This window comes from Acromyrmex echinatior, chromosome 17, assembly GCF_024713525.1.
Source record: "Acromyrmex echinatior isolate Ae372 chromosome 17, ASM2471352v2, whole genome shotgun sequence".
NCBI classification, from domain to species: Eukaryota; Metazoa; Arthropoda; class Insecta; order Hymenoptera; family Formicidae; genus Acromyrmex; species Acromyrmex echinatior.
The window spans coordinates 6722495-6749874 of NC_141868.1; the positions used below are offsets into that span (position 1 = coordinate 6722495).

Consider the following 27380-nt stretch of genomic DNA (forward strand, 5'->3'; position numbering starts at 1 on the left):
ACAAATATTTATTGAAAGTTATAAATTGAACTTTATTTATGATTAGCGAATATTAAATCATTTGTTTATTTACACATTTAAATTGATAAAAATTATTTTACTAAATAAATACGTTGCACTAAAATTAAATATTGATTTAAATAAATATTTATTCCATCTAGAAACATATTTTGGTTTATCTAATAAATTATTCAAATATTTATTTATTCAATCAATTAGATATCATTATGACTACAATTAAGTATAAAGTTTTTTCTAAAAAAAAAAAAGATATTTATTAGGAGTACAAATTAGTTCGGTCCGTTTTTTTGTGTTCAAAAATGCATTTATTTCAAAACAAAATGAATGAACAGATTAATTAAAGTATTATCCATTGCTGGCTACTACTTTTTCCCATCTCTCAGGCAATTTTCGAATTCCATCTCGAAAAAATGACTCGTCTTTGGAAGCGATCCAATTTTAGAGCTAATTTTTGATTTCTGCGAAAGAAGTGAACCGGTGATTTGCCAAATCGTGCTGCATCTTTTGGAACAATCAGTAATCAGAAGGAGCAATGTCCGGAGAATATGGCGGGTGCTGTAAAACATCCCATTTGAGCGTTTCCAAATATTTTTTTACTACTTTTGCGACATGAGGCCGTTGTCATGAAGAAAAATAACTTTATCATGTCTTTGCTCGTATTCTGATCGTTTTTCTCGCAATACACGGCTCAAACGAATCAATTATAGCCGATACCGATCGCCCGTAATGGAATCGGCAGGTTTCAGCAGCTCATAGTAAACAACATCCTTTTGGTCCCACCAGATACAGAGCATGATCTTCGAACCATGAATGTTCGGCTTTGGTGTTGATATTGAGGTCGATGACAACGATTGACCGGGCTTAGCGTAGTATTTTTTCTTCTTGTCGTAGAATATCCACTTTTCATCTCCAGTCACAATCCGATGCAAAAAACCTTTTCTTTGTTGTCTTTGAATCAGCTGTTCGCAAGTGAAAAATCGCCTTTCAACGTCTCTCGATTTCAGTTCATAAGGCACCCAATTTCCTTGTTTTTGAATTATTCCCATGACTCTCAATCGTGCAGAAACGGCTTGTTAAGTTACTCCCAATGATTCTGCAAGCTCCTCTTGCGTTTGACTCTGATCTTCTTCGAGTAATACTTCTAATTCTTTGTCTTCGAATTTTTTTGGCTGTCCAGAGCGAGGCTTGTCTTCAACGCTGAAATCTCCATCCTTGAAACGTCGAAACCATTCCCTACATGATTTATCAGTTGAAGCAGTGTCACCATAAACTTCGACAAGCATTCGATGGGCTTCAGCTGCACTTTTCTTTCAATTAAAGCAGAAAATTAGAACCTCCCGCAAATGCTGCTTGGTTAACACAAAATTTGACATTTCAAACATAATAAAAATCAAGGTTTTTGTATGAAACTCAAAGCGATATAAACTGAATATTGTTAGCAGATGTCTAACTTCTCTGAAAACGTCAAAATCAGCTGTCACTATATGAACCATTCACAACAACCGGAGCCATCTTTTGGAAAACGGACCGAACTAATTTGTAAAAATAATCCTAATATTTAAAAATAAGAAATTGTTTACATATTACAATGAAAGAATGTCTTTAAATCAAGCCAAAAAAATAAAAAAATTATTTATTATAATACTTTAAATAATTTCATATATTTAAATCGAGAAAATAAATATAACTGATATCTGATTAATTTGAAACTAAAAAAGTATAATATGTTTTAAAATTATATGTCTGCACTCTATAAAAAGTATATTTTTGAATTTGATACACTGCTGACTAATAATATTTTCACATTCTAAAACAGTCACTAGATTATTTTTTTTCATGTTATAGTTTATAGTTTTTTAGCCCAATAAGCCGCTTTAGAATGAGAAAGTATTACACTAGTTGGCAATATAATACATCGAATCTAAAAATATGATATTTATGACCAACAGAATGTAGACACATAATTTTAAAATCTATATCTATATCAGATAAAAAACGCTATGTAATGTCTAACAGTATTATTCTAAAAATATTGTATATAATCGACAAGTCTCCAACACTAATAAGAAAGTAAAGCAATAATAGAAGGTTATTAAAGTCGTTCAATTTGCGACATTACGAAAGCTGTTAATCTGCTAAAAATTCTAGTTATATCCAAATAAGAAGTACAAACACTCACATCAGGATAAACATGGAAAAATTATATAGTCTTTAACTGTTATAAAGTTCATCAAGTAAATGTTAAATCTGGTTACATAAGCATTTCATAGTACATTGGATTTCCAGATAAAATTGTTGTCTGTTTAGATCCGCAATTCCAAATATGTTAGGTATTGCAGAAATTTACAACATAAAGTTTACTCGTTTTTATCAAAAAATAATTGGTTTATGTAAATATTATGTGTTTAAATTAAAGATGACTTCTTATGGATTTCTCAATAAAAGATGGATCTGTAATTGCATTCGTACTCAACTGAAAAAAGATAAACGAATTTATCCTGGATTATCTAGAATTCCAAATATGCATCGAACACAACAAGATTTGCAGATAAGAGTTGACGTGCTTATTAACTTATTTGCAATTCCAAATATATTTTAACAGGATTGCCATTGCAAGAAATCACATTTAACTAAATATCCAAATTCATATACGGACATGTTGAGAATTTTTAGCAGGAAAGTAATCATCAACTATAATTTGAAAAATTATATTGTTATTTTAGACAGAAAAATGCATGCTAATTCGTTTAATAGTATCATTCTAAAGTACAATTGAAAAATCTCAACAATAACATGAAGATACAATTATAGGATGTTTTCCAAATGCTTAACACATCTTAATACAAATGTACACAGGAATATATAAAGTGTGGCATTGTGCACGGTACAATTGGAAAAGAATGTGTACCTTGTGCACGATTGAGATCCGTTTAGGAGAGTTAGATTAAATGTAGCTTTTTCATCCTATATAAAACGAAACAAAAAAATAAAAGCGTCAGCTATTTAACGTCCTCCAACCTCATTTGTAGCCGCCGTGGTTAGTAACATGTAATTGTCACTAGAAAATAAGCTTATACAGCTCTCGGCTGAGTACAGATGTGTAGTATTGTGTTGAAGATAATGGACAATTGGAACGCAACTTGTGTCGCCATGTGTACAATAGTTCAGGAATAGTTCAGGAATATTGCAGAAAGAGTCCATAGATGGAGGGTACAATAGTCGTACTTTTGTCAGATTTATGAAGGTTGCTAAATGATCGTCTACTAATTACAATATATATTAGAAAATCTATCTGGCTATCATATCGAGTAAAAATAGAAGTATATTCTTTAAACAGTATCATTGTAAAATATAACAAAAAAATCTCCAACTATAGTTTAAAAGTAAAGCATTACTAGTAGATTATTATAGTTACTCATTTTAATTTTAAGGAAACAAAAATCTATTTTCTCTGAAGTAATTTAGTAATATCATAACAATTATTTTACATAAAATGCAAGTAAGTTTACTTTTAATTGGCGGGTACTCTTATGATCTAATTAATTGCTCTGCCTTTCTGTGATATATTTACATTTTGCGATCAAGATGGATACTATTTTAGAGTTCTAATCGGTGTCTCTCTAGCCAATATTATCTGAATTGAATACTTATAGCACTTTTTATCAAATAAAGCATATCACAACATTCCTTAGCATTTGTTTTATCTCTTTCAAGTATCAGTTTTTTTTTATTTATTAACAATAGCACTAAATATTTTATTCTTAACTACTAAAATGTGAGACAAAAATTAAAGTATTTACTTTTAAAAATTTATTTAAAATATAATAAGAATTGACTTATGATTTTTAGGAGGTAGTAAATAACATTAGATTTCACGAAAAAAATCAATATCATGTCGAAAATAAATTCAAAAAGGTAAAAGCATATGGTGAATTGATCTGCAATTAGTACATGGGGTCTAATTGTAGATAATTGTCATTACTCAATTTAATCAAAATTAAAATACATTAAATGGTACCAAAATGAAAAAAAATTTCCATAATGTAATCTTTATGATTAATCATAACTATTAAATATTTTATTAATTATTTGATATCGTTTTCGGTAAAAGTATGAATTTTTTTTTCAAGAGTGAGCCATATCTAGTGGCCTTACTCTACGTACCTATAAATAATAATAATTCCGCGAAGGCAATCTAATCTAGATTATCTGTGTCCATTTCATTGTTCAATACTTGCTGGTTAAACGGCATATAAATATGTCATCTTTCAGTGTACATATCTTATAGTGTGGTACTCACAAAGTTTCTACTGCATAAACTGCATAAACTATATTTCTGAAATTTTTATAAAAAATATTAAAGTGTGTCTCGTGTATCAAGAACTAATTTAATTAAAATACTGATTTAATTAAAACTGAACCGACGACTTGGAAACTATGACAGAGACGCTAGAAAAAGCGCTGGCACCATTATTGACCATTGGGTTGTTTTACAATTTGGGTATGTTAGAATATCCGCGTGGACAACTCAGGCCATATCTCTCTTACTTGTATATTTTGGCCGTATTTAGCTTTCTTACGTACTTCTATTATTATCAAATATGTTACTTGGAATATTTGCGGACTAAACAAATAATAATGTCACCTTTCTTATCGTTGCTCGCCATTATGTTAATTCTCATCAGCTTCTGTCGTTTTAAGGTAAAAATTTTAAAATGTAATTAGAGAAAAATTCAAAGTAACAAAGTAACGAACAGGAATCGCTCAGTCACTAGTGACCCATACTTTTAAAGTAAGAGCATGGTGGAAGAGATAACATGATGTGCTCAGTTTGCAAGCATCTCTTTCTAAATCCCCGCTGTATCTTCACTAGCGGAAAAATTTCTATGCCAAAGACTATTCTTAAATATGCGGTTTGGAACACGGAAGTAGAATTCTACTTCTATGTCAAAGTAAGCCAATTCATGTCTTTGTATGCCAGACAGCGCCAAACAATGCTAAACTATAGTAAACTCCGCCAGAAAATACGCCTAATTATGCCCGAAAGTACGCTTAACTACGCTAAAAATTACATATAAATACGCGAATGAAAACAGTTTAGCGTAGACTTAGATTCCACTCCTATGCTAAAGATTTACGCCTTTCTATGTGAAACTATCCTAAATCAGGTAGCATACGTATGTTTTATATACATTTCTTAAATATATCTTAAATATATTTTATAATGATTAAGCATCAATAGGAAATGTTTTTGAAATTATAATTTAAAAAACGTATTTTTCACATATTTTTTAATGTAATATTTTATTATGAAACATTATATATACAGAAATAAAATAAATATTTTTTATAAATAAATAGTATATTAATTTATATAAATATATATATTTTTTTCGAAGAAGAAAAAAACAGTGTTTTCTTTATTTTATTTTCTAAAATTCGTTTTTTTTACGGAATTAATAATAAAATAATGTATTTACGTATTTATATACATTTTTTAAATAAAATTGAATAAATTATTATAGAAAATCATTATTTTAATGATTTATTCAACTTTATTTCAAAAAATATATATGTATACATATATGTGAATATATTTATATGTATATATATATATATATATATTATACATTATCAACAGACAATGTTTTTTAAATGTTTTTTAAACGTTTATTTTTTATTAATTTTACATTTTTCGCGATTTGTTTTCAAAACTCATTAATTTAACGTTTATTAAACATTATTTTACATTATAATTTTTTGTTTAAAATAAATAATTGAAAAAACATTTTTTAAACGTTTATTTAATGTTTATTAAATGTTTATTTAACATTAATTACTTAACTTATTATTTTTAATATTTTTAAAAATGTTTTAAAAAATGTTTCGGCACAGAAACGCATAGTTCAGAAAGTAATGATTATTAGTTGCGCGTACTTTGGCATACTTTCTGTGCCTAACTAGGTCCAAAAGTCATTTTACATCTTTCGCGTAACTTGGCGTAATTATTTCTATGTTTAACAACACAATCCTACATCACAGTCGCAGAAGTAGAAAGGCGTACTTTTTGGTGTACATTGGCATAGAAATTTTTCTGCCAGCGTTTCTATGGATGTCACGTTAGAGACAAAGACTACTAGACAGTCTAGACAAATAAGCTAATAATAAAGCCAATACAGTCTTTGGATTGACTTATGACATCTTAAGAAATTAATTGTAATTAAGACAGTCTTAAATACAAGAATCGAATATGAATATTGACCTGTCTTGCATCGTGAAATTGGTATTGAACTTTTCTTGATTAACATATTTTAGGTTTCTCTTTCTATAAATCTAAGATGCAATATGATGTGTGTCAAACAAGGAAAAAAGCTTTGTCTCTTAAGCGACACTCATAGAAAGAGACGGCAGAGATTTAGAGAGAGACACTTGCAAACTCAGCACACCATGTTATCCCTTCCACCATAATTAAGAGCATTGATGTAACTGGTATGTGTGAGGTGCTTGCACGCACGCGCACCCATGTGGATGTGTGTGCGTGTGTGCGTGCGTGCGAGCGTGTGTGTATAATTTTAACTATTGTTTCACCACTTATTACATCGTTATTTTACAAGGAAGGTTAGGCAATTCAAAAATTCAGAAAATTCTAAAACATTGTGTGCAAGTAGAGTAATTTGTCCGTAATACAAAATTATTTTTTGTTCGTGCAGAATTACTTCGACGTTGAATATAATATCTTTTCTTTTTCAAATATGTTGCAACTGGCTGCTCTATCAAAAGCCAAAATTAAATAAATGATATTTTATAAAAATAACAATTTCTTTATTCATACTTTGTTTTTAATTGTCTGAAGTATTTTGTACACACTTTATGTATATCATAAAAATATTTGACAGATTTTAGTTTAACATTGTTATTATTATTGTTGCTGCTATTGTTGTTGTTATATAGAAGCTCATATTTTAATAGTTGCTGCTGTACTGGTACTCTGTTGATGGATTGTATTTGCCATTTCACGCTATCTTGCGCAACCAACGCGGTATGAGACGAATATCTACGGAACGCGTATATATATTTTTGCTCATATTTGAAAAATGGTTCTTCGGAACATAACTATAATATACATCGTTGCATTCGAATATCTCTTTGATTTGCGATATATAAAAATTAAAAACATTTTTTAAATAGGAGTGGGGGTATAAAATAAAAAAATAATTGAAAAAAAATTTTTTATTGTAGTCCTAAAGTACTTTTAAAATCATTCAAATTTTATTACAGAAAATTTTTCGTATCTCTTATAGCTTCACGATATTCGCTTAAAAAAAAAATTAATTTCTAAAAGGATGTTTCCCTTCCTAAAATTGTAATTCTGAACGAACAAAAAATAGTTTTGTGTTACGGATACGAACTACTTTACTTATACACATAGTTTCAGAATTTTTTGAATTTTTGAGCCTAGTGTTCCTTGTTAGTTCCGATTTGTTATTGCTGGTAGACTTTGTAACAGCAGTTTTGCTGACACCTAAGTATTTGCTACTTTAATCAATTGTATCATGTTTTGTGTTCATGTTCTATTACTCTGTTAACATGAAATTTTTTTCATAGAGCAATAAGCTAAATTAAATTAAAAAAAAATTTTTGGACAAATCAACACACGACTTTAGTGCTTACATTATTATAATGTAATTCTTTATCACATTTCCTGTACATATTGCAATAACAATTTTTGCTCAAATATAAATTCATAATAATTTTTTTCTGTGTCGTATATTCGATAAATATGATTTTTTTAAAGGAATTGAAAATGTGCTTACGTGAACTTGCTATAGTAGACGATACGTTGGAAGCTTTTGGAGCGCCAAAGGAATACCAAAAGCTACGTAACTGGATAATTCGAATAATAATCGGATGGATTGCATACGTTTTTTATCAATTAGCATATATAAATCTTCTTGTTTTCTTTGTTCTTAATTATGACATAAATTTCACCAGTTTTTTATCTGTAACGCGTGTAATGTTTCTGAAGGATTATTCGTTAAATGTCGTTGTCATAAACACTCTGATTTCTGCAGCTATCCTTGGGTTAGTATTGTACCTGTATATATATTTACTTTGTAAGTTATTTTTATTGACATTGTGCGTCAAAATGTTTACATTGTGAAATACATAAAGACTTTTTGATAACATATAAAAAATGGAAGTCACGTTCATCAATAACCATGACTTTGACAATATAATGCTTGATAACATATGTATGTTTTCTGTATTGTCTGTACAAAACACGTATATATAATACTTATTTTGAGTTTTAAAAATATACTAAACAACAATTATTTAAAATAAATAATTAATCATTATTTTCATTGTTAAATATTTATAAGAGATGACCATCTTTAGAAAACGTCGCCAAGGAAGAAAATGTTGAGTAATGTAATCGAATTAACATACGGTCAAAATTTCCACCTCCAAAAATTTGATCTTGACACATAACGTCATAAAAAAGTAACAGCAAAAGTAATGGTAAAATTGTAATATAAAAGGTAACAGTAAAATGGTTATTGAAGAGTAATGACAAAACTAATGATAAAACTAAATTTCGTCCCTAGCTGTAAGGGAGAGTCGCGCCGCTTGTCGATAAATAATTATGATACGATTGAATCAGACGCTATGCCTCCGCAATAGAACAGACTTCGACATCCAAAGCGTCCTGCGTCAAAGAACTTAATTGGATTACAAAAAATTTATATAAAATTTCCGTATAAACGTTTCATCTTTGTACTTGTAGCGTGCATGCAAATATATATTTATATGGAGGCGCAACTTATAAAACTTATTCCTACTGAAATTTTTATGCTCTTCCCAAATGTTTCTGCGATTCGCCTTTGATGCATTAATGTCTATGAAGGGATGAGCATGAGCGATGCAACTTCACAATTTCAAACTGGAATATGACGAAATGACGTAATGTGATGTTCGGAATTCATTGTTATAAATTTTAAGCGATTTTTGCGCATTTTGGTCAAGGAAATATTAGGTATAAAGTCTTTGCAAAAAGTGATTTGGAATTGGAAATTTACACTTTTCATATAAAAATGAATGTTAAGGTAGTGACCGGACGTGTACCGTAGTATCGGATATTAACACAAAATTAATTAATTTATTTTATTATTTAGGAATGCCCCGCATAATATGTTAAGGGGTACAGAATATTGGATGTCCAATTCTGTTTATATATCCAATTGTCCGACCGAACGAATTTTCCGGATATCCTGCCTATAAAAGAAACTTACAAAAGAAAAAGAAAAATGGCATGATCCTTTAACCAAAGATGCTTTAACAAAAGGTCCTTTAAGGGGGGTCTTTACGTTTGAGAGTCGATTTTAAAGGCATTCATTGAGAATTTTTTTGATAAATAAAAATAAGGTGTAATAAAAAACATAATACAACTAGTCTAGAAAATATGTACAAGTATAAAAAAATTTTTTTGTAGTGTTAATTTTTTACAGAAAAAATAGTAATAAGACGGCGCTGAAATTAAGCATGCATCGCGAGTATCGTCAAATGTGATAGAGATATAGATCGTATTGTTGGTCTTATAGCAAAAATAAAGCTTTTTCTTATAACAAATAAACTTGTAATTCTCCCGAACTATTATAGAATAATTAATATCATATGCATATTTTCAAAATGGCAACAGTTTGAAAAGATAATTCGAATTTGTTGATTGTATGCCGTTAGTCCCACTATATATATATCACGTGTTCTTGTTTTTATTATATCTGTTACCAGACAGATGGCGTGAGCACCCTTCTCGTACTAACCTTACCTTTTGTTTCTTTATTATTGTTCGCACGCGCCGAAAACCAAGCTCTGTATTTTGTCTTGTTATTCAGCAATAAAAATCCCAATAGGTTATGAGCCCAGGAGTGTGAACGGCTATAATAATAAATAGAAAAAAGGAGAGTGATAGTGTGTGCAAGGAAGACAGAGGTCCAAGTAACATCGCTTGAATCTGCAAGAATGGAAATAAACTTGAAGTCTGTTACGCAACTGAACTCAAGCAGTTACGTTCGTTGGCGTTTTGAAATTCAGGCTCATCTCGAAGCAAACGATGTGTTTGATGTGGCTGATGGATCGAGAGAGCAACCAACAGATGCCACACTGGCTGATTGGAAAAAGAAGGACGCCTTGGCGAGGTCTTTGTTAAGTAAATCTCTCGATGATGCACATTTTAATTTGGTGGTCGCCTGTAAATCATCCGCTGATATGTGGAAGACTCTCGTGGGACATTATGATGAGGTTTCAAACACGACGAAGCTAGCTGCATTGGAAGCATACAACGACTATCACTGGAAAAACGATGTGACGTCGTATATTTCAGGGCTTATGCTCATTGAAAATAAGCTCAAGGCGCAAAAATTAAACATCGAAAAGGAAATGATTATTACAAAAATTGTTCGTGGTCTACCGCAAAAATTTGATAACTTCAAGCAAGTATGGCGGATTTGTCCTACGAAGGACATTACGGTGGAACAATTACAAGCAAAATTGTTAGATGTCGAACGTGACGTTAACGTGACGTCATCCGGAAATCATGGTGTAGCGTTATCTGGTCAGAAAGATCAGAAAGACCGAGAAGTTTTCAAAGATAAGAAGAAAGCAGGCTGGAAAAAGGACCGAAAGAAGCTACAATGTCACAACTGCAAAGGTTTTGGACATTTTGCTCGTGACTGCCCATCCGAGAAGAAAGACACGAGCTCAGAAGGACGTTCGTCTAGCAATCGTGTGGCAATGCCAGCAAAACAACAATTAGGAGATATTGATGAGTGGATCGGTGATTCAGGTGCGTACAGCCATATTACTCGTAATAGTGATTGGTTTGTAGAATCAAAGGCATTGAATCCTCCGGAAGAAGTGAAAATAGGGGATGGCAGGATTCTAATGGCGACGGCTATTGGCAAAATAAATGTAACAGTCCATAACAGTAAAGAGTGGGTACCGAGATGTCTCAAGGATAGTAAGGTTAGTTCCTGATTTTGGATCATTCAATCTTTTCTCTATTGTAGCCACGACTGACCTTGGTTACGAAGCACTTTTTAGTAAGTCAGAGGTTGTTGTAAAGAATTCAAAAGGCGAGGTGATTGTCCGTGGTATTAAAAAAGGACACTCGACGTATCGAATGCTGATCAAAGTCGAGAAACCAGCTAAGGTTTGCACGGCTCAGAAGGAGATCTCCGCATCATGGGAAACCTGGCACCGTCGACTTGGACATGCAGGAAAAAACAAGGTCAAAGCTCTATTAGAATCTAAAGGATATTGTGCAACTGGAAAAGAAGATTTCTTCTGCGAAGCCTGTATTTTTGGAAAAATGACCAAAGGACCATACAAGGAAATCGTTAATAAGGATTTCAAACCAGGTGCAAAAATTCATTGCGACCTTAGTGGAAAGGTTTCAATTGAATCGGCAGGTGGTTGCAAATATTTTGCTGTTTTTGTTGACGAGAGCTCAGGATACAAGAAAGTTGCCATGCTGAAAAAGAAGGAACTTGTCGAAGAATTCAAGAAAGTGATTCAGGAAGTCAAGGAAGAGACGGGTCATCCAATTGAGATTTTGCGGACTGATCAAGGCACTGAATTCATTGGTACATCATTTCAAGATCTTCTGAAAGAATATAAAATCAAGCATGAGATGAGTGTTGAGTATACACCACAGTCGAACGGTATGGCCGAACGTGCCATTCGATCTCTTACAGAAAAGGCTCGATCTCTACTTGCAGATGCAAACTTGCCAAAGTTTATGTGGGCCGAGTGTGTCTCGACTGCTTGTTATCTGTCCAATCTCGTCGCCACTCGTGATCTAAAGAAGACATCGTATGAACTCTGGCATGGGAAGGAGCCGTCCATTGAACATCTGCGTGCATTCGGTTGTGATGTTTTTGTGCACATCCCAAAACCGAAGCGAAATAAGTTCGACAAGAAAGCTCGAAAAGGTCAGCTGATTACGGACCGAGTACGAAGCTGTATCGAGTTTACTTTCAGGATCTTCAAGATGTTCGCATCGCACGTGATGTAAAATTCAATGAAGGAAAGCAAAATTCTTTCTATGTAGAAGACGAGATAAAATCATTATCCAATGACGAAACTTATGAAGTCAAAGAAAATGATTCTACTGAGATTGTAAATGAGATCGTTAAAGTATCTACTCATCCGAAGTCAACAAATGTACGCAAACCCAGTGGACCTTTAACCATGAAGCTCCGAAGTCGTAGCATCATCAGTGAGGATGTTCTTGACGAAGAGCAACAAGGAGGGCATGAAGTCCTGATGGCGTTAAACATGGAAGAACCCAAGACAGCAAGAGAGGCTCTTGAGGGTAAGGACTCCACCGGATGGCAAATGGCTATGCAAGATGAACTCGATTCCTTCGCGAAAAATGATGTGGTTGAGACATGTGTCTTACCATCGGGAAAGAATGTTATTGACACAGGCTGGGTATTGAAGATCAAACGATATCCAAATGGTGAAATCAACAAGCTAAAGGCTAGAATTGTTTGCCGTGGATACAGTCAAAAACGCGGGATTGATTTTACCGAGACATTCGCACCTGTAGTTCGTATGGATTCAATTAGAATTTTGTTAGCTATTGCAGCTCATGAGAAGCTGGTGATCAAGCAATGCGATGTCAAGTAGGCATTTCTCTACGGAGACATCGAGGAAGAAATTTATGTGCGACCTCCTGATGCAGTAGACATTGATGATGGAAAAGTTTGGAAATTAAAAAAATCGCTCTATGGTCTGAAGCAGTCACCTCGGAATTGGAACAAGAAATTTAATAAACTTGTCACAACCTTCGGTTTGATTCGTTCTATAGCTGATCCTTGCATATATTATGGAAATGGTCAGAAGGGGCGTTTGTTGTTGGCAATATATGTAGACGACATCCTCGTTGCTGGACAACCAGAAAACGTTGTGACTGAATTGCTAGATTTCATGAAGGCTGCGTTCGAGATAAAGATCGAAGAGCCAACCTGTTTCCTAGGTTTGGAACTAAATGTTGACCGAAGATCAGGACGTATTCGCGTAAATCAACAGGGATATATTCGTAATATGCTCGCTCGTTTTGGAATGGAAAATTGTAACAAAGCCCATACTCCGGGAGAAGTTCAAATTAGGAAACATCAACTAACGGACGATGAAACATTTGGAGTTCCATTCCCTTATCGACAGGCTATTGGATGTTTACTATATGCAGCGACGCATACGAGACCAGATATCTCGTTTCAGGTTAATCATGCTGCTCGCGCTGTTGAAGCACCAACACCGTATAACGTGAAGGAAGTGAAAAGAATTTTCCGTTACTTAAAAGGCACAATGTCAGTAGGAATTCAGTTTGGTGAAGGTAAAAACGAAGTTGTTGGATATTGTGATTCAGACTATGCAGGATGTCCGGACACTGCTAAAAGTACTTATGGACATGTGTTCGTATTAAACGGTGGACCAATATCCTGGGAATCACGGAAGAGCACGATTGTCGCTGACTCCACAACTGTTGCTGAACTGCAGGCTGCTTATGAAGCATCGAAACAAGCCATATGGATTAAAGATCTCTTGGAAGAACTCATAACGTCTTCTGAGAAACCAATAATAATCTATTGCGACAATGAAGCGGCTGTTAAGCTGTCAAAATCCGAGGAAATAAAGAAGAAAACCAAGCACGTCAATGTTCGCTTTAATTTTCTACGACAGACTGTTGGAGACAACAATGTAGAAGTTAAACATATTGCGGGCACAGAGAACCCAGCGGACATGCTAACGAAGCCTCTACCCCATGCAAAGCTGCTCCATTGCTGTAATCTTCTTTTTATCGAGTGAGACTACGTCAAGAGGGGGTGTTGATTGTATGCCGTTAGTCCCACTATATATATATCACGTGTTCTTGTTTTTATTATATCTGTTACCAGACAGATGGCGTGAGCACCCTTCTCGTACTAACCTTACCTTTTGTTTCTTTATTATTGTTCGCACGCGCCGAAAACCAAGCTCTGTATTTTGTCTTGTTATTCAGCAATAAAAATCCCAATAGAATTTTCCTCACATTTTTTCATTTATTTAACCTTCAAAAAAATAGAAAAAGTTAACGTATACTATTAATTCTAGGCAATAATGATATGTTTTCTGAGTACAACGTAAAAGTAGAAGTCAGTCGAACTTTCATTTTCTTTGGAATAATGATGATCATATTTAAAAACAGGGAAAAAGGCGAATAAAATTTTGAAAATATTTTATTTACAAGTACCGCTCCGTTTTCCGTTTTCCGTTAAAGTGACGCTCAGATGGGAACGAAACTTTGCTCTATTGGATAGAAACGTTCTAGAATGATTTTAAAAGGTTGAATATAAATAATGGCGTGCGCCGGTTATAACAATTTTTTTTGGCGCGCCCTATTAGAATTGATCAAGAGGTCCCACACACCATATCATTTTACCTCGTATATCTTGGACAATTTTTGTTTTTTTTTAAAAACATTTTTGTAGGATATTCTTGAGACTATAAGCTTTCAAAAAGAGCAAAAATAATTGATATTTTTTATTCCTGAAATGTAAAAACTCCCTTAACAAAATACACTTGTTTAATGTTTTTAGCAGTTTTATTTAACATTTCTTAGCTTACTAATTGAAAAAGTTATTTTTTGTAAGGCGCGTAGTTTTCTGATGGCTTTCTTTTTCGTTATCTCTAAACGAATTATAGTTTAAAACGACTGAAACTAAATTATAAATTTTTATAATTAATATAAATAAAACTCATTTTGAAATTCTGTTCCTCATATATGTATAAAATATTATATTGAAATATCACAAGTAAATAATAAAGTTCTAATTTAGTCCGACTTCTAATTATTTATTAATAATATTATTAATTAGCAATTAGCGTTAATATGTTTATACATAATGCATATATAATAATGTTAATAAAAGATATGACTTTTTAATTTAGATGCATAAGCTCCAGATTTCATCGAATCAATGAACGTTTACGTATATTATATTCTGATCTGTTCGAAAATGGTACAGATTACAGAAGACAAAACAGATCCATCTTTGTGCATCAGCGGATAACAGGAGCTAAGAATCGCAATCAAAATATATGGGTTATAATGTAATAATTATTTAATAGAATTACTGTACACATACGTGCATGCGCATGTATATATATATATATATATATAGAGAGAGAGAGAGAGAGAGAGAATATCTTTAACTTTCACATCAACATATTTCAAAAAGTATAAAAAAAAATGTTTTCTATGAAAGTGCAACTGCTTCGAGAGCAACCTAATATGATCACGTTATTCTTTTCTAGATAGAGGTACGATGAGAGACGCAATGAAAAAGACGTTATGTTTATTTGCGCATTTTAAAATGGAATTTTATGATTTTTTATGTAATATGATTTCTTTGTAATTATTCTGCATGTAAAAATATTAAGTTAGAAATATAAAAGTCAATAATTTATGAGACATTATAGGTACATTTATCTGTCACATATAATTGACATGACACATTAAATATCTCGTAAACCATTATTAATTTTTGATATCTTAATACTTTTATTAATAGAATAATGATATAAGTCATGTGTAAAGAAAACGTATACTTATTTATTTAAAAAATTATTTATTGTGCCTACATATTTTTTATAAAATGGAGGAAGGCCTATAAGGGTCGATTTCGGCCTCCTCCAATTTTTGTCCAAACTCACGAAAATCTATATTTAGAGGTCAATTAGATTTAATTCGAGTAATTGCAACTTAAATGAAGCGATGGAGTTGCCGTAATATTTATTCGGAAATCAATTTTTTGAATTTTAAATGTATTTTTATGTTTTAATGTTCATCTATCGATTCATCTGTTTCGGACCAAAAAGCTGCATCCATTTCATATTCTGGGTAGGCATCACTGTGGTATTGAGATGTATTTTCTATATATTTATAGTATCCTAGGTACCACAGAATAGATGCAATGTGCGCACAGCATTCTACAGTCCGTTTTACATTGACAATACCAATTTTTGATAGGATCAAAGCCATCCTTCTCATATCGAATCCAAAGTTGGTATTGCTTGGATAAAGAGAGATTGCAACATAACCCTTAAAATGTCTGCTTTCTGTTTGTACACGTAAAGCACATAATCACCATCTTTCGTCATATGATCTCGTGTATAAGACGCCGTGCCGTTTTGTTTTATCTAATAAATCCTAATCGATATTCTGTGAAGATCTTGGAGTGTCAAACGCGGAAAGTTGCTAATGAATATTATCTGTATTTTCTCTCAAATTGTCGTCTTTCTGAATCACCTTTCATCTTCTACAATCTTTTGAAGATCATTGGGTTTTTTTTAGACAAAGCGAGCATTCTTTGAGTAATTATTTCATCATCTGATGATGTTACTTGAACTCGAGGTAGTCGGTAAGCATTGCGGATACAATTCTCCGATGTATAATATTTAAGTGTTAGAAAAAGCATTGGCCAGTATTTTTCATGTTGTTTAATTAAATCATATACGAATTCGACAATTTGATCTCAACTCTGAATTTATTTGCACTTATAGCATCATGTTGTCTTCCTGCTTCAAAAAATGAGGCTTTTTCGATATGAGTCCATATTCTTCCAAAGTTGTTATTGAATCATGGAATTCTCGATCATAACGTCTTCTGGCATAACTATTCTAAAAGTAAAGAACTTGTCTCTTTCATCAGGCTATTCAATATATTGGCTTCATTATTTTTCCCGTCAGTAAGATAGGAACCAAAGACATCCAAAATATGTACTATCTTCATAAGCTTGACCAGAGGCCTGCCTTTGTGCATAGAAGAAGAATGCCTTTAGAATAGTTACTATCCTTTTCTATGTACATGTTTGTTCCATCTGTTACAAGTATTGCCATGTCTTTACCTTTCGCAAATAGAACTTTAGCCATATCCCTGTGTAATCATATGAAATCTTCTCTCGTGATATGATTCAACCAAGATAATTGAACAAAATCTTTCATGAGTGCTTTTCTAACACAGTATATTATTTTATCAATTGTACGTCTCTGTATCCCAGAAAGTGTTGACAGGATTGAATGAGATATTCCTGTTTTCAATTTGATAAGGAATAGAACAAAACAAATGCGTGCACTTTTTACGGATGTACTACGGATTTTAACGTAACTGAAAAGATTATTGAAATCTCTCGCAGATATTCCAGTAAGTCGATGATAATCAACATCACTTAAGGTTCCAGGAGTATCAAAATCCAATGATCGTTTTTTTGCTAATCGGAGATTATGCAACAAGTTGAATATCTCCATTCCACTTAAGATGGTTGTATTCGATATTTGTTTTATTCGATCATCATCTTTGAAAACACTACCACATTTTGCAACATCGAACAGATCCTTGAATTATTAATTCGTTATTGATAAAGACCTGAAGTTTAGCCTGGCGAGGTATAACAATAAGCGATTGTACAGCTTTGCATATAATAAAGGGTGTTTTTTTAAGCCCGATAGAACTTGAAATTGTAAAAAATAAAACAAAAAATTAAATTAAACAACCGCGGTGACCATATGCCCGAAATCATTTTCAAATGTTAATGCCATGCATTGATCTTTCGACTAAAAAAAATTTTTTGATTATAATTTAATTTTTGTGTTAGTTTTTTACAATTTTAAGTTCTATCGGGCTTAAAAAAATCCATCGGGCTTAAAAAAACACCCTTTACAATATTTGTGTGATTTAGCGCTTCTGCCAAAGTAAGAATTCTGAAAAGAACTGATTGAACAACGGACACTAGAATAATAAGTAGAGCTCGGACGTTTATGCATGGTCAAGTAAAGCGAGTGCTCGAGTGCTTGCTGAAGTAAGATAACAATTGGCAAGCGTACAATCTACTCAATGAAAACAAAACGCGTAGTGTTCGCCTCGTGTTTCAATGTCCGCGGGTTATTATAATGAGATAAAAATAAATGCACTGCTCGAAAAATCTACAAAAGAGAAGAGATTCTCGATAATTCGAGATTTGAGAACTGTAATTTCAAAATGACATTATGGCATGATAAACCCATGATGAGCTTCTGGACAACTATATGAATTTAAAAAAAAAATGTATATTGCACAATATATATTGCAAAATATATACACAAATGTTTTCGTAGTCTCAAGCGCACGCGCGTGTACACACACGCACATACATACACACTCATTTGCTAATACACTAAGGCAAATATTGATCCTTTCTGGGAGATTTATTGTCATGTATAGTTTAACTTAAAAGCGTTGGCATCAAATGTATAGAGAATTGAGAAAGCTCTGCTATCCCAGAATAATTCAAATTATTATACAATATTTTCCAATACGACAATCAAAATATTGATTTCCGAATAAATATGGCAACTCCATCACTACGTTTAAGCTGGAATTACTCGAATTGAAATTGATTGTAATTGATTTCAAAATATAGATTTTTGAGGGTTTAGACAAAATTTGGAGGAGGCCGAAATCAGCCCTTATGGGCCCTTCTTCTTTGAAATAATCAGCGATCTTTCACCAATCTCAGTTATCAGACAGATATTGTCAAGGTCATGATCCTAAATGATCTTCTACAGGCTTTTTAGTCGTCGCTCTTGTCCTTCCTTAAGACGCTATTATTAAATAAAATTGATAATATAAACGTACGTTTCTTTTAATGTTAACTTTTCATTTCTTTTCCAAATGGAGTAAAGCAAACGCATTCTCTCTTTAAAACACAAATTCTCTCCTTTAAACCTATTCTTTGCTTTATTATACAAATTCTCTTAAAGATATAAATACTCTGCTTTCAAAACGGAGATAGTATAAAAAAAAGCTAAGTTAGAATATGATAAAATAAAAAAAAAATAAAATAGATAATTTTAACAAATTATTCAACAAATTTTACAGAGTATCAATAAACATGATCACGCAATTATAATTTAGAAATGTGTTTCGCACTTAAGGGAGGATGGGTTTCTTAAGAAGAAAGTGAATCCTAAAATGTGTGTGTGTGTGTGTATGTGTGTCACCTGTATTACCGAAACATAATTTTTGTGTAACAGTTTCTCTGTTACTCATTCGAAAATCATTCTCCAAGATTAAAGAATAATATATATTAAAAAATTATTTTATGTAAATATTTAAAGTACGTTTCTTTTAACGTTAACTTTTCATTTCTTTTCCAAATGGAGTAAAGCAAACGCATTCTCTCTTTAAAACACAAATTCTCTCCTTTAAACCTTACTTATAAAAGAAAAATGTAAACTTTTTTATCAATCAATAAATTTTAACATTTAACAACGAAATAATAACAATTAAAATAAATATATTACAACAATGTGTTATTAAATAAAAATATAATCTTATTCGCACAACTTTTATATGTATATATATATATATATATATATATATATATATATATATTATTTGAAATGTAAATATTAAACATATGTCCAAATTCAATTTTCTTTACAGGGACTGTACATTTAATACAGCCTTAAATTGACAACCTAATATCTTTTAGATGTTTGCACCTAAAAAAACAATGTAACATATAATATGTTCAAAAAGTATTTAAAAAAGTATTATATAATTTGATGCAACAGCTGAAATGAGACATATATATATATATATATATATATATATATATATATATATGTACAAGGATAATTAATTTCAATTACGAATTATGAAATAATCACACATTGTGAATCGCAAGTTATAACACTATAGTTTATAACATAAGTTTATATCAAATTTTAGGTTAAAAATATATTTTGCTTACAATTATTTTGTTAGTACTTTTCGTATGTCTCTTGGTTTGATTAATTATAACAATTATAATTTATTTACAGGCACGTCTATCTACAACTGTGCCTTATATCACGCAAACTAAACGGAATATTCAAAGTACAAATGCTAATACAGATGATATGGTATTTTTGTAAAGCTATTACGGTATATCTATCAATGTATCATTTGTTTGGAGATCATTGGAAAATATGGACATTGGATTATACTATGATACAATTATATATATATTTTAATTTCGTTTTGAATAGCATTTTATTTCTTACATTAAACTACTTATGTCAAACTGTTTACTTTAAGGTATAGTTACAGTAGATCAAAAGCATTAATAATTATTTATAATTAGAAATTTTTATTTATAATAAGCACAAGCAGCAATGAAATTATCATGTCAAAGATTTATTTATAGACATTTATGACAGAATCTTATTCATTGAATACAAAGTTCTCAGTTTTATTACTCTCATTTAATATTAATATAATTTCAGGAAAATGAGACAGTAGCAATTCTTCACATATTGTCCATTTATAATCTCGATGAAGATTTACATAAACAGGTAATTACAACAAAATTTTATATTGAATTTTAACTATTTTATGTTTTTATTAGCTCTCAAAATTTGGACATGTACCTAAATTTCAAGGAATGATTATGTACAAAATTGGAACATAACAATTGTGTCCTTTATACATTTTAGAATACTTGTACATACATTTTAATGCCACAAATATGGATAAACTAGAAAAAATTTAAAAAATTATTTTTTATTTTATATAATAAAAGTGAGTTTTTGAAAGTTATTTCATATATTATCAATATTCTGCTATTTTACTATCATATTATCAATTCTACTATCGTACCATCTACATTCTGTTATCACGCAAATATTTTGTCAAATATGCTCAATGCATTTTTTCATATAGAATTGAAAATAATTGATAAAGATTTTGTAATTGGTGTTGATATGTACAAATATCTTAAAAATACATATAAAAGAATACAATATGTTAAATTCATAGTGTTGTATTATAACCACTTTGAGCTGTGTATTTTTTAATAATTTCTATATGTTGACCTTACTTCTACTCAATACGTCGTTAATTTAACTAAAATTATTTAATTAAAACATTGTAGTTAAATAACTTAACTCTTGAAAATGTATTAAACTTGACTCAAATTTAATTCATTATTTACTAAGTTCATGCATTAATATGAATGCTGTACTTTGAAACTAAAAAATTAATTAATTTTGACACATATTGAAGTTAAAAATAACGGAATATCATTAAACGTAAAGGATAGCTCTTTAATATCTGCCACAAAGTAACACAATTGATGTTTTATAATAATGTTTTAAATTTACTCATCCGTTTAATACAATTTATGCAAGTATCCGCGAACTATTCATAATGTTAATATATATTTAATGCTTATTAAATTATTTTTTTCAATTAGATTTTGCAGTTTATATTGCAAATAAAGCAGACAAAGGTAAAATTTGGCTTGGGACAGTACTACTTTGGATATAATTTTATCTGCAAGGTATGTCCTCTTTTAAATAAAAGTATAAAAAAGTACGTAATAAATACACATCACACATACACACACACACACACACACACACACACACACACACACACACATGTACAGGGTGGGACAATAACTCTGGAATATTTCCGCTATTTTTAGAAATATGTAATAATATATTTATTGAAATCGTATAACTTTAAAAGGGTATAATATACTCCCAACTGTTTTTCTATGGATGAAGATGCTTCGGAGATTTCAAGATTATTTCCATTCACTTTCTTAAATGGTATTGTATGATTTCTTTACACAATATGATTCTTCTAATTATTCTGCATATAAAAGTATTAGGGTAATATATCAAAGAAAAAAACCAAAAGATATTTTATATTTTATTCTGGTATATATTGACATAAAATATTTAATAACTCATAAACTATTAATTTTTTTATAATCGTACCTTAACACTTTTATAAACAGAATAATGAGATGAATTAATTGATGGAAAGAAAATACATAATTGCTTAAAAAAAATGTGTATGCAAAAAGGATAATTTTTTACATAAGCAGCTATGTGTTTCTTTTCTATCAATTGATTCATCTCATTATTCTGTTTATAGATAAAAATATTAAGAATTATAAAAAAAATTAATAATATTTACGAGTTATTTAATATTTTATGTTAATATATACCAGAATAAAGTAAACCAAATATCTCGTAAACTATTGGCTTTTTGATATCACTATCTTAATACTTTAATATGCAAAATAATTAGAGGAATCATATTGTGTAAAAAAATCATACAATTCTATTTAAAAAAGTATAAGTAAACTTGAAATCTTCGAAACGCTTCTACCTATAGAAAAACTGTTAGCAGTATATTATACCCTCTTGATGCTATACAATTTCAATAAATATTCAATAAATATCATTTCATATCTCTAAAAACAGCGAAATTCTAAGTGAACAGAGTTACTGCCCCCCCCTACATATACATATATGATAGAAAAAATACATACATATAAAACAGAACGTGTTCTAGATCTTCTCGACAATTAATTCTTTTGAATTTAACCCTTTGCTCCTAACGCCGGCTATATGGTTACGAAGCGATCTGTTTAGAATATTATAGACGAATGCTGGTTGTAGTCAGCATTCGCGAAGTAATTAATTTATAATGTCCCTTATAATAAGAGTTACGTCAAATCATTTTGTACAGCAATGTACAGCCAAGCGTAACTAATTTTGTCAAATAATATATATTTAAACATAATTAGTAGTGGTAGTATATTGATGTTTATAATGTCACTGGCATGAAGGGGGTAATTAAAAAACGATTTACGAAGAAATTATAATTAATTTGTTTTGGGAATAGTTCTTTTTTTTTTAAACGTGTCAAGATGGCGTTGTTCAGCCATAAAACGTAATTTTAAACGTCAAAGACTGTCCACGTACAATGTGTACACTTTTGATGTGGGGGTCCCGATTAGTGGTAATATTCCGGTGCATGTTTCTGACTGAAGAGGTTAACAAAACTATTTTTATTAAGTATAATAATAGTATACTTTCTTTCAGATGTATTCTACAATTTTGTCCGTTACAATAATTTTTGCAACGCAGGTATGTAATAATAGACCTTATATTCTCGCAGTAATGCGTAAGAAATTTTGTTTGATTATGGTTTGATATGGATAAGACGCTCGCGCGTATATAATTAAATGCATTTTATTTTAACCAAAATCTTGTCATAACAATCAAAAAGAATTTCCGATTGTTATGACAAGATTTTACAACTAGAAGTAGAATTATATTATAAGTATTATATTATTTATTACATTATAAGGATTTGTTTAATATTTTTCAGTTTGATTGGGATATGTTTACTAATTTAAGTCTTTTGAAAAGTGATGATTGCGATTGCAATTAGTTATTTTAATCTCAGCGCTCTAGTAGTGCAATTATTGTGTCATTCGACACAAATCGGGCAAATATGCTGTATTGTTTTGTGTCGTCGTGTTGTTTTCCGTAGTGAATTGGAACAAAGTGATATGACTGACGAAAAAACGTCTTCTCTTTCCGCCGTCAATATAATTTTGAGAAAAATACATAGAAATTTGAAAGTTATAGCAATAATATTAATTTGAATTTCTCTGTGTTACCTACATGTTACTTTGTAAGTAATTCATAGATTATGGGTGCATGATGCGCCCAAATCATCCATCATTTATCCTTGTTTACATTCGATGAACGGAATAATAATACATTATGTATAAAATGAAATGCTCCAATAATTAACAAAAAGACATATTTGATATTCTGCGGATAGTTAACAAGAAAAATTTATCCAATTAACGACTAATTCTGATATATTTAATAAGATGCAATTATAAATGCCATTTATAATACAATAAAAATGATATTATTCCGTAGTAACATAATAAAAAAATTAAAAATGCGTGATTATACGAAAGCGTGAAATATGTATGGTAACACAAATTTTATTAAATCAATTATTACTGTAATATTAATAAACGGAATGAAATATTAATAATAAATAAATTGTATTTACTTTTAATTGTTAACTTTTAATTGCAATTATAAAATTTATTAAAATTTATATGATAAAATTTAACAAATTTACTTTGTGATACGCTGGTTAGCATCCAATACAAAGAAGAGTAATCTTTATAATGGAAAGCGAACTTAATGTATACTGATTCCGTATAAAATTCATATAAAATTCATAAGAATTCATATTCTATCCGCAAAGAGAGAGAGAGAGAGAGAGAGAGAGAGAGAGAGAGAGAGAGAAGTTAAACTATCCGTTAAATTTCAACAATCTGTTTACAGGAGGGTGTGAATTCCAAATCTTCTAGACCGCTTATTATAATAGTTATTATTTGGCAGGATGTTAATTACAGTTGTCACTTTTATCGCATCTTTAATATAATATTAAAATTCGCGTGTAAGAAAATATATTTTAACACATTACTAAAAATCATCTTTTATAAAAAATAAATGGATAGAATAATTTTCTTGTAAAATAGGGGTTACAAAGGGATACTTATATTTAATAATAATAAAATATATGTGTTATTGTAATTTTTTATATGTATACAAAAGTGTCTCGGGTACCGACCGCTCGAGATGATCCGAACCTGAGAATAGTGGTATTTTAAAGAATTACTTTTATATTTAACAATTTATTATTTATTTATTATTTATTATATCATATTTAAAATTTAACAATTTTCTGTTTTTAGTTTCTTTCAGAAATTTTAATTCCGCTATGTATATATATCTATTTAACTTACCTCGAATCTTTGTATTCACATATTTTAATTAAATTCATATATTTGCGATAACATTGTTAAAAAAATATAAAGCATTTTGATAAAATTATTTAAATCGACAAAAATCAAAATTTATTAAATATGATCTCATATATGCATACATTTTACTAGAAAAGTATATACAGGGTGTTTGGAAAATAATGATAAATTTTTCGTATAGAGGCAGAAATGGATTAAATTAAGAAGAAAAGTCCTTTTACCATTTTGCAATTTTCGAAATAATTAACAAGATATTTATTGCTAAAAATTGCCAAAAATTGGTCTTCAATAATTTTTTACTCAAATATTATCAATTTTACAAAAAAACTGCAAAAGACAAAAATTGTTTATTTTTTTTTTTTTATAGAACTTTACGAATTTTTTCAGAATTTTTTATCAACTTTTTAGTACTGTATTTTCTTATTTTTACCAACATGAGAAAATATAGTATTAAAAAATTCTGAAAAAATTCTGAAAAAATTCTAAAAAAATTCTTAAAGCTCTATGAAAAGAAAATAAATAATTTTTGTCTCTTGTAATCGTTCTATAAAGTTGATAGTATTAGTAAAAAATTATTGAAGATTAATTTTCGACAATTTTTAGCAATTAATATCTTGTTAACTGTTATGAAATTGTTATGAAAATTGCAAAATAGTAGAGAACTTTTCTTCTCAGTTTAGTCCATTCTGTCCTTATGCAAAAGATTTATCATTATTTTCCAAAGACCTTGTTTATATTTTTGTAAAAGTAATTATAAAAAGTAAGAAAATTATTTGTACAAAATTTGAATTTATTTATTTAACAATGTCGATTTGAACAAATAATCATTATATTTATATTTGAGGAATAGAATTTCAAATTGCGTTTTGTCCTTTGTAATTTTCAAAAAATGAGAAAGAAAGAAATTTCGCACATAATAAAAATACATACTTTATGGAAAATAACAATATGCCAATAAGAAATATTGAACAAAATTGCTAAACAATTGCAACAAAAATGTTAGGCAAATGCATTTTGTTCATCTCTATAAGTTAAAAAACATAATGCACTTCAAAATTTCTATGTTTTTTCAACATATAAATTAATGATGAAAAAATGCTTTCTGAACATTTCAGAGTAGCTATTATGAGTCTTTCGACACTCAACACTATGTCATATTTAACTAAAAAAAATGAAATTTTGACAAAATGCATTTTGGAATTCTGCTCTTCATTTATCATATAATATTAAAATTTTATCGTTAAGACAGTTCTGTTACTAGCCTGCATTATTATTATAATAAAAGAACATTTAATAAAAATAAGAAAGCGATTAAATTAATGTTAAAACATGCTAATATGAGTTAACACAAAAAGTTGGTGTGTGTGTGTGTGTGTGTGTGTGTGTGTGTGTGTGTGTGTGTGTGTGTGTATATATATATATACTTTAATTATGATGTAATACTAATCTATGTCACTCAAAAAAGTTTCGATCTTTGATTCTCTTCACTATGTAAATTCCTTCACAAGTAATTATCTACAATATGTTGTAAGATCATGTACAATATGCTGTACCAAGTGAATTACCTAGATTTAAGTCTTTACTAAGTTATAATAATAAATTTAAATGTTATAATAATGATGTTATAATAATAAATTTAAATTTATTTTATAATACTATTTTAAGTATTGATTGCTTCTCTGTCAATTTGCAAGTGACTTGCTCTCAATGGAAGATTTTTTGCTGCTGTATTCGCTGAAAATGACTCCAAAGTGAGTAAAGAGCGAAGATTTAGGAGATTCAGATAATAATCAGATGTTACGAAACGTTCGACAAAATAAATGAAGATAATTATTAACATCTGATTATTATCTGCATCACCTAAATATTCGCTCTTACATCTGCGTTTGATTCTCATTATCCTTTTTCTGAATTTTATTGTATTAAGAATAAAAATAAAAAAATAAAAATTTAATTTAATTTAACTATCACGTTTTATATTTTATGTTACTAATAAATTATATGTGTATGTGAATGTTGTGCACGTGTGAGCAAAATATGCAAAAATATGCTTTTATGTGTGAAATATGCTCTTAACTGTGAAATAAAAAAACGTATGTTCTAACATATTGGGCTCAAAATGCATAATTTCTTATGAAAGGAATTTGTATTTAGTTTATTTCTTTATTATTAATCAAATAAAAAAATATGCCCTATGCATATTTTGGTTATTCTAGTCATGACTATGTATGTCAGGATTAAGGTCATCGGAGCTGCTTTCGTTATTGTCAATATTTACTTATATGGAGTATGCAACGCGAACAAATTTTAAGATTTAGGCCCAATTTCACAATTTACGGTTAACTCTTTCAACTGAGATTCAACTTATTCATTATCTCTTTCCAATTCTAGAATTGGAAGAGATGAAAAATAAATTGAATCTCGGTTAAGAGTTAACCATGAGTTGTGAAATTTGGCCTTAATGGCCTTATTGGTCTTTGGCCTTATTTTGTAATCTCATATGCATATTCTAAGCACTTCTTGAATTTATAAGATATATCTGTTGATATACAGGAACTATATGAATTCTTTAAGAAGTTCTCAGAAATTCAAAATATAGTGTATGAAACTTCTTAAGAGTATTCTTATTGTGTT

General features: G+C 30.1%; 1 protein-coding gene across 2 annotated transcripts; it reads left to right on the top strand.

The window, feature by feature from the left end:
* The first annotated feature begins 4280 nt into the window (after positions 1–4280).
* On the top strand, positions 4281–26621 carry LOC147906939 (uncharacterized). 2 transcript variants are annotated; one of them, XM_087415027.1, is made up of 8 exons: positions 4281–4722; positions 7817–8103; positions 15016–15177; positions 19930–20185; positions 20374–20442; positions 21342–21428; positions 22990–23034; positions 23279–26621. In XM_087415027.1, exons 1-8 carry the CDS (start codon positions 4459–4461, stop codon positions 23339–23341), a joined length of 1233 nt encoding a protein of 410 aa, XP_087271153.1. In that variant the 5' UTR covers positions 4281–4458; the 3' UTR covers positions 23342–26621. The 2 variants fall into 2 exon arrangements, with proteins under 2 accessions (XP_087271153.1, XP_087271152.1); XM_087415026.1 differs by having other exon boundaries at positions 22990–26621.
* Positions 26622–27380: the final 759 nt, after the last annotated feature.

Bases quoted from the DNA above. Each gene is read 5' to 3' on its own strand.
- LOC147906939 (XM_087415026.1), top strand. From the start codon at position 4,459: ATGACAGAGACGCTAGAAAAAGCGCTGGCACCATTATTGACCATTGGG. The intron at 8,104-15,015 runs GTTAGTATTGTA...TTTTTAATTTAG, and splicing joins ATTTCTGCAGCTATCCTTGG to ATGCATAAGCTCCAGATTTC. The intron at 15,178-19,929 runs GTAATAATTATT...ATTTATTTACAG, and splicing joins CAAAATATATGGGTTATAAT to GCACGTCTATCTACAACTGT.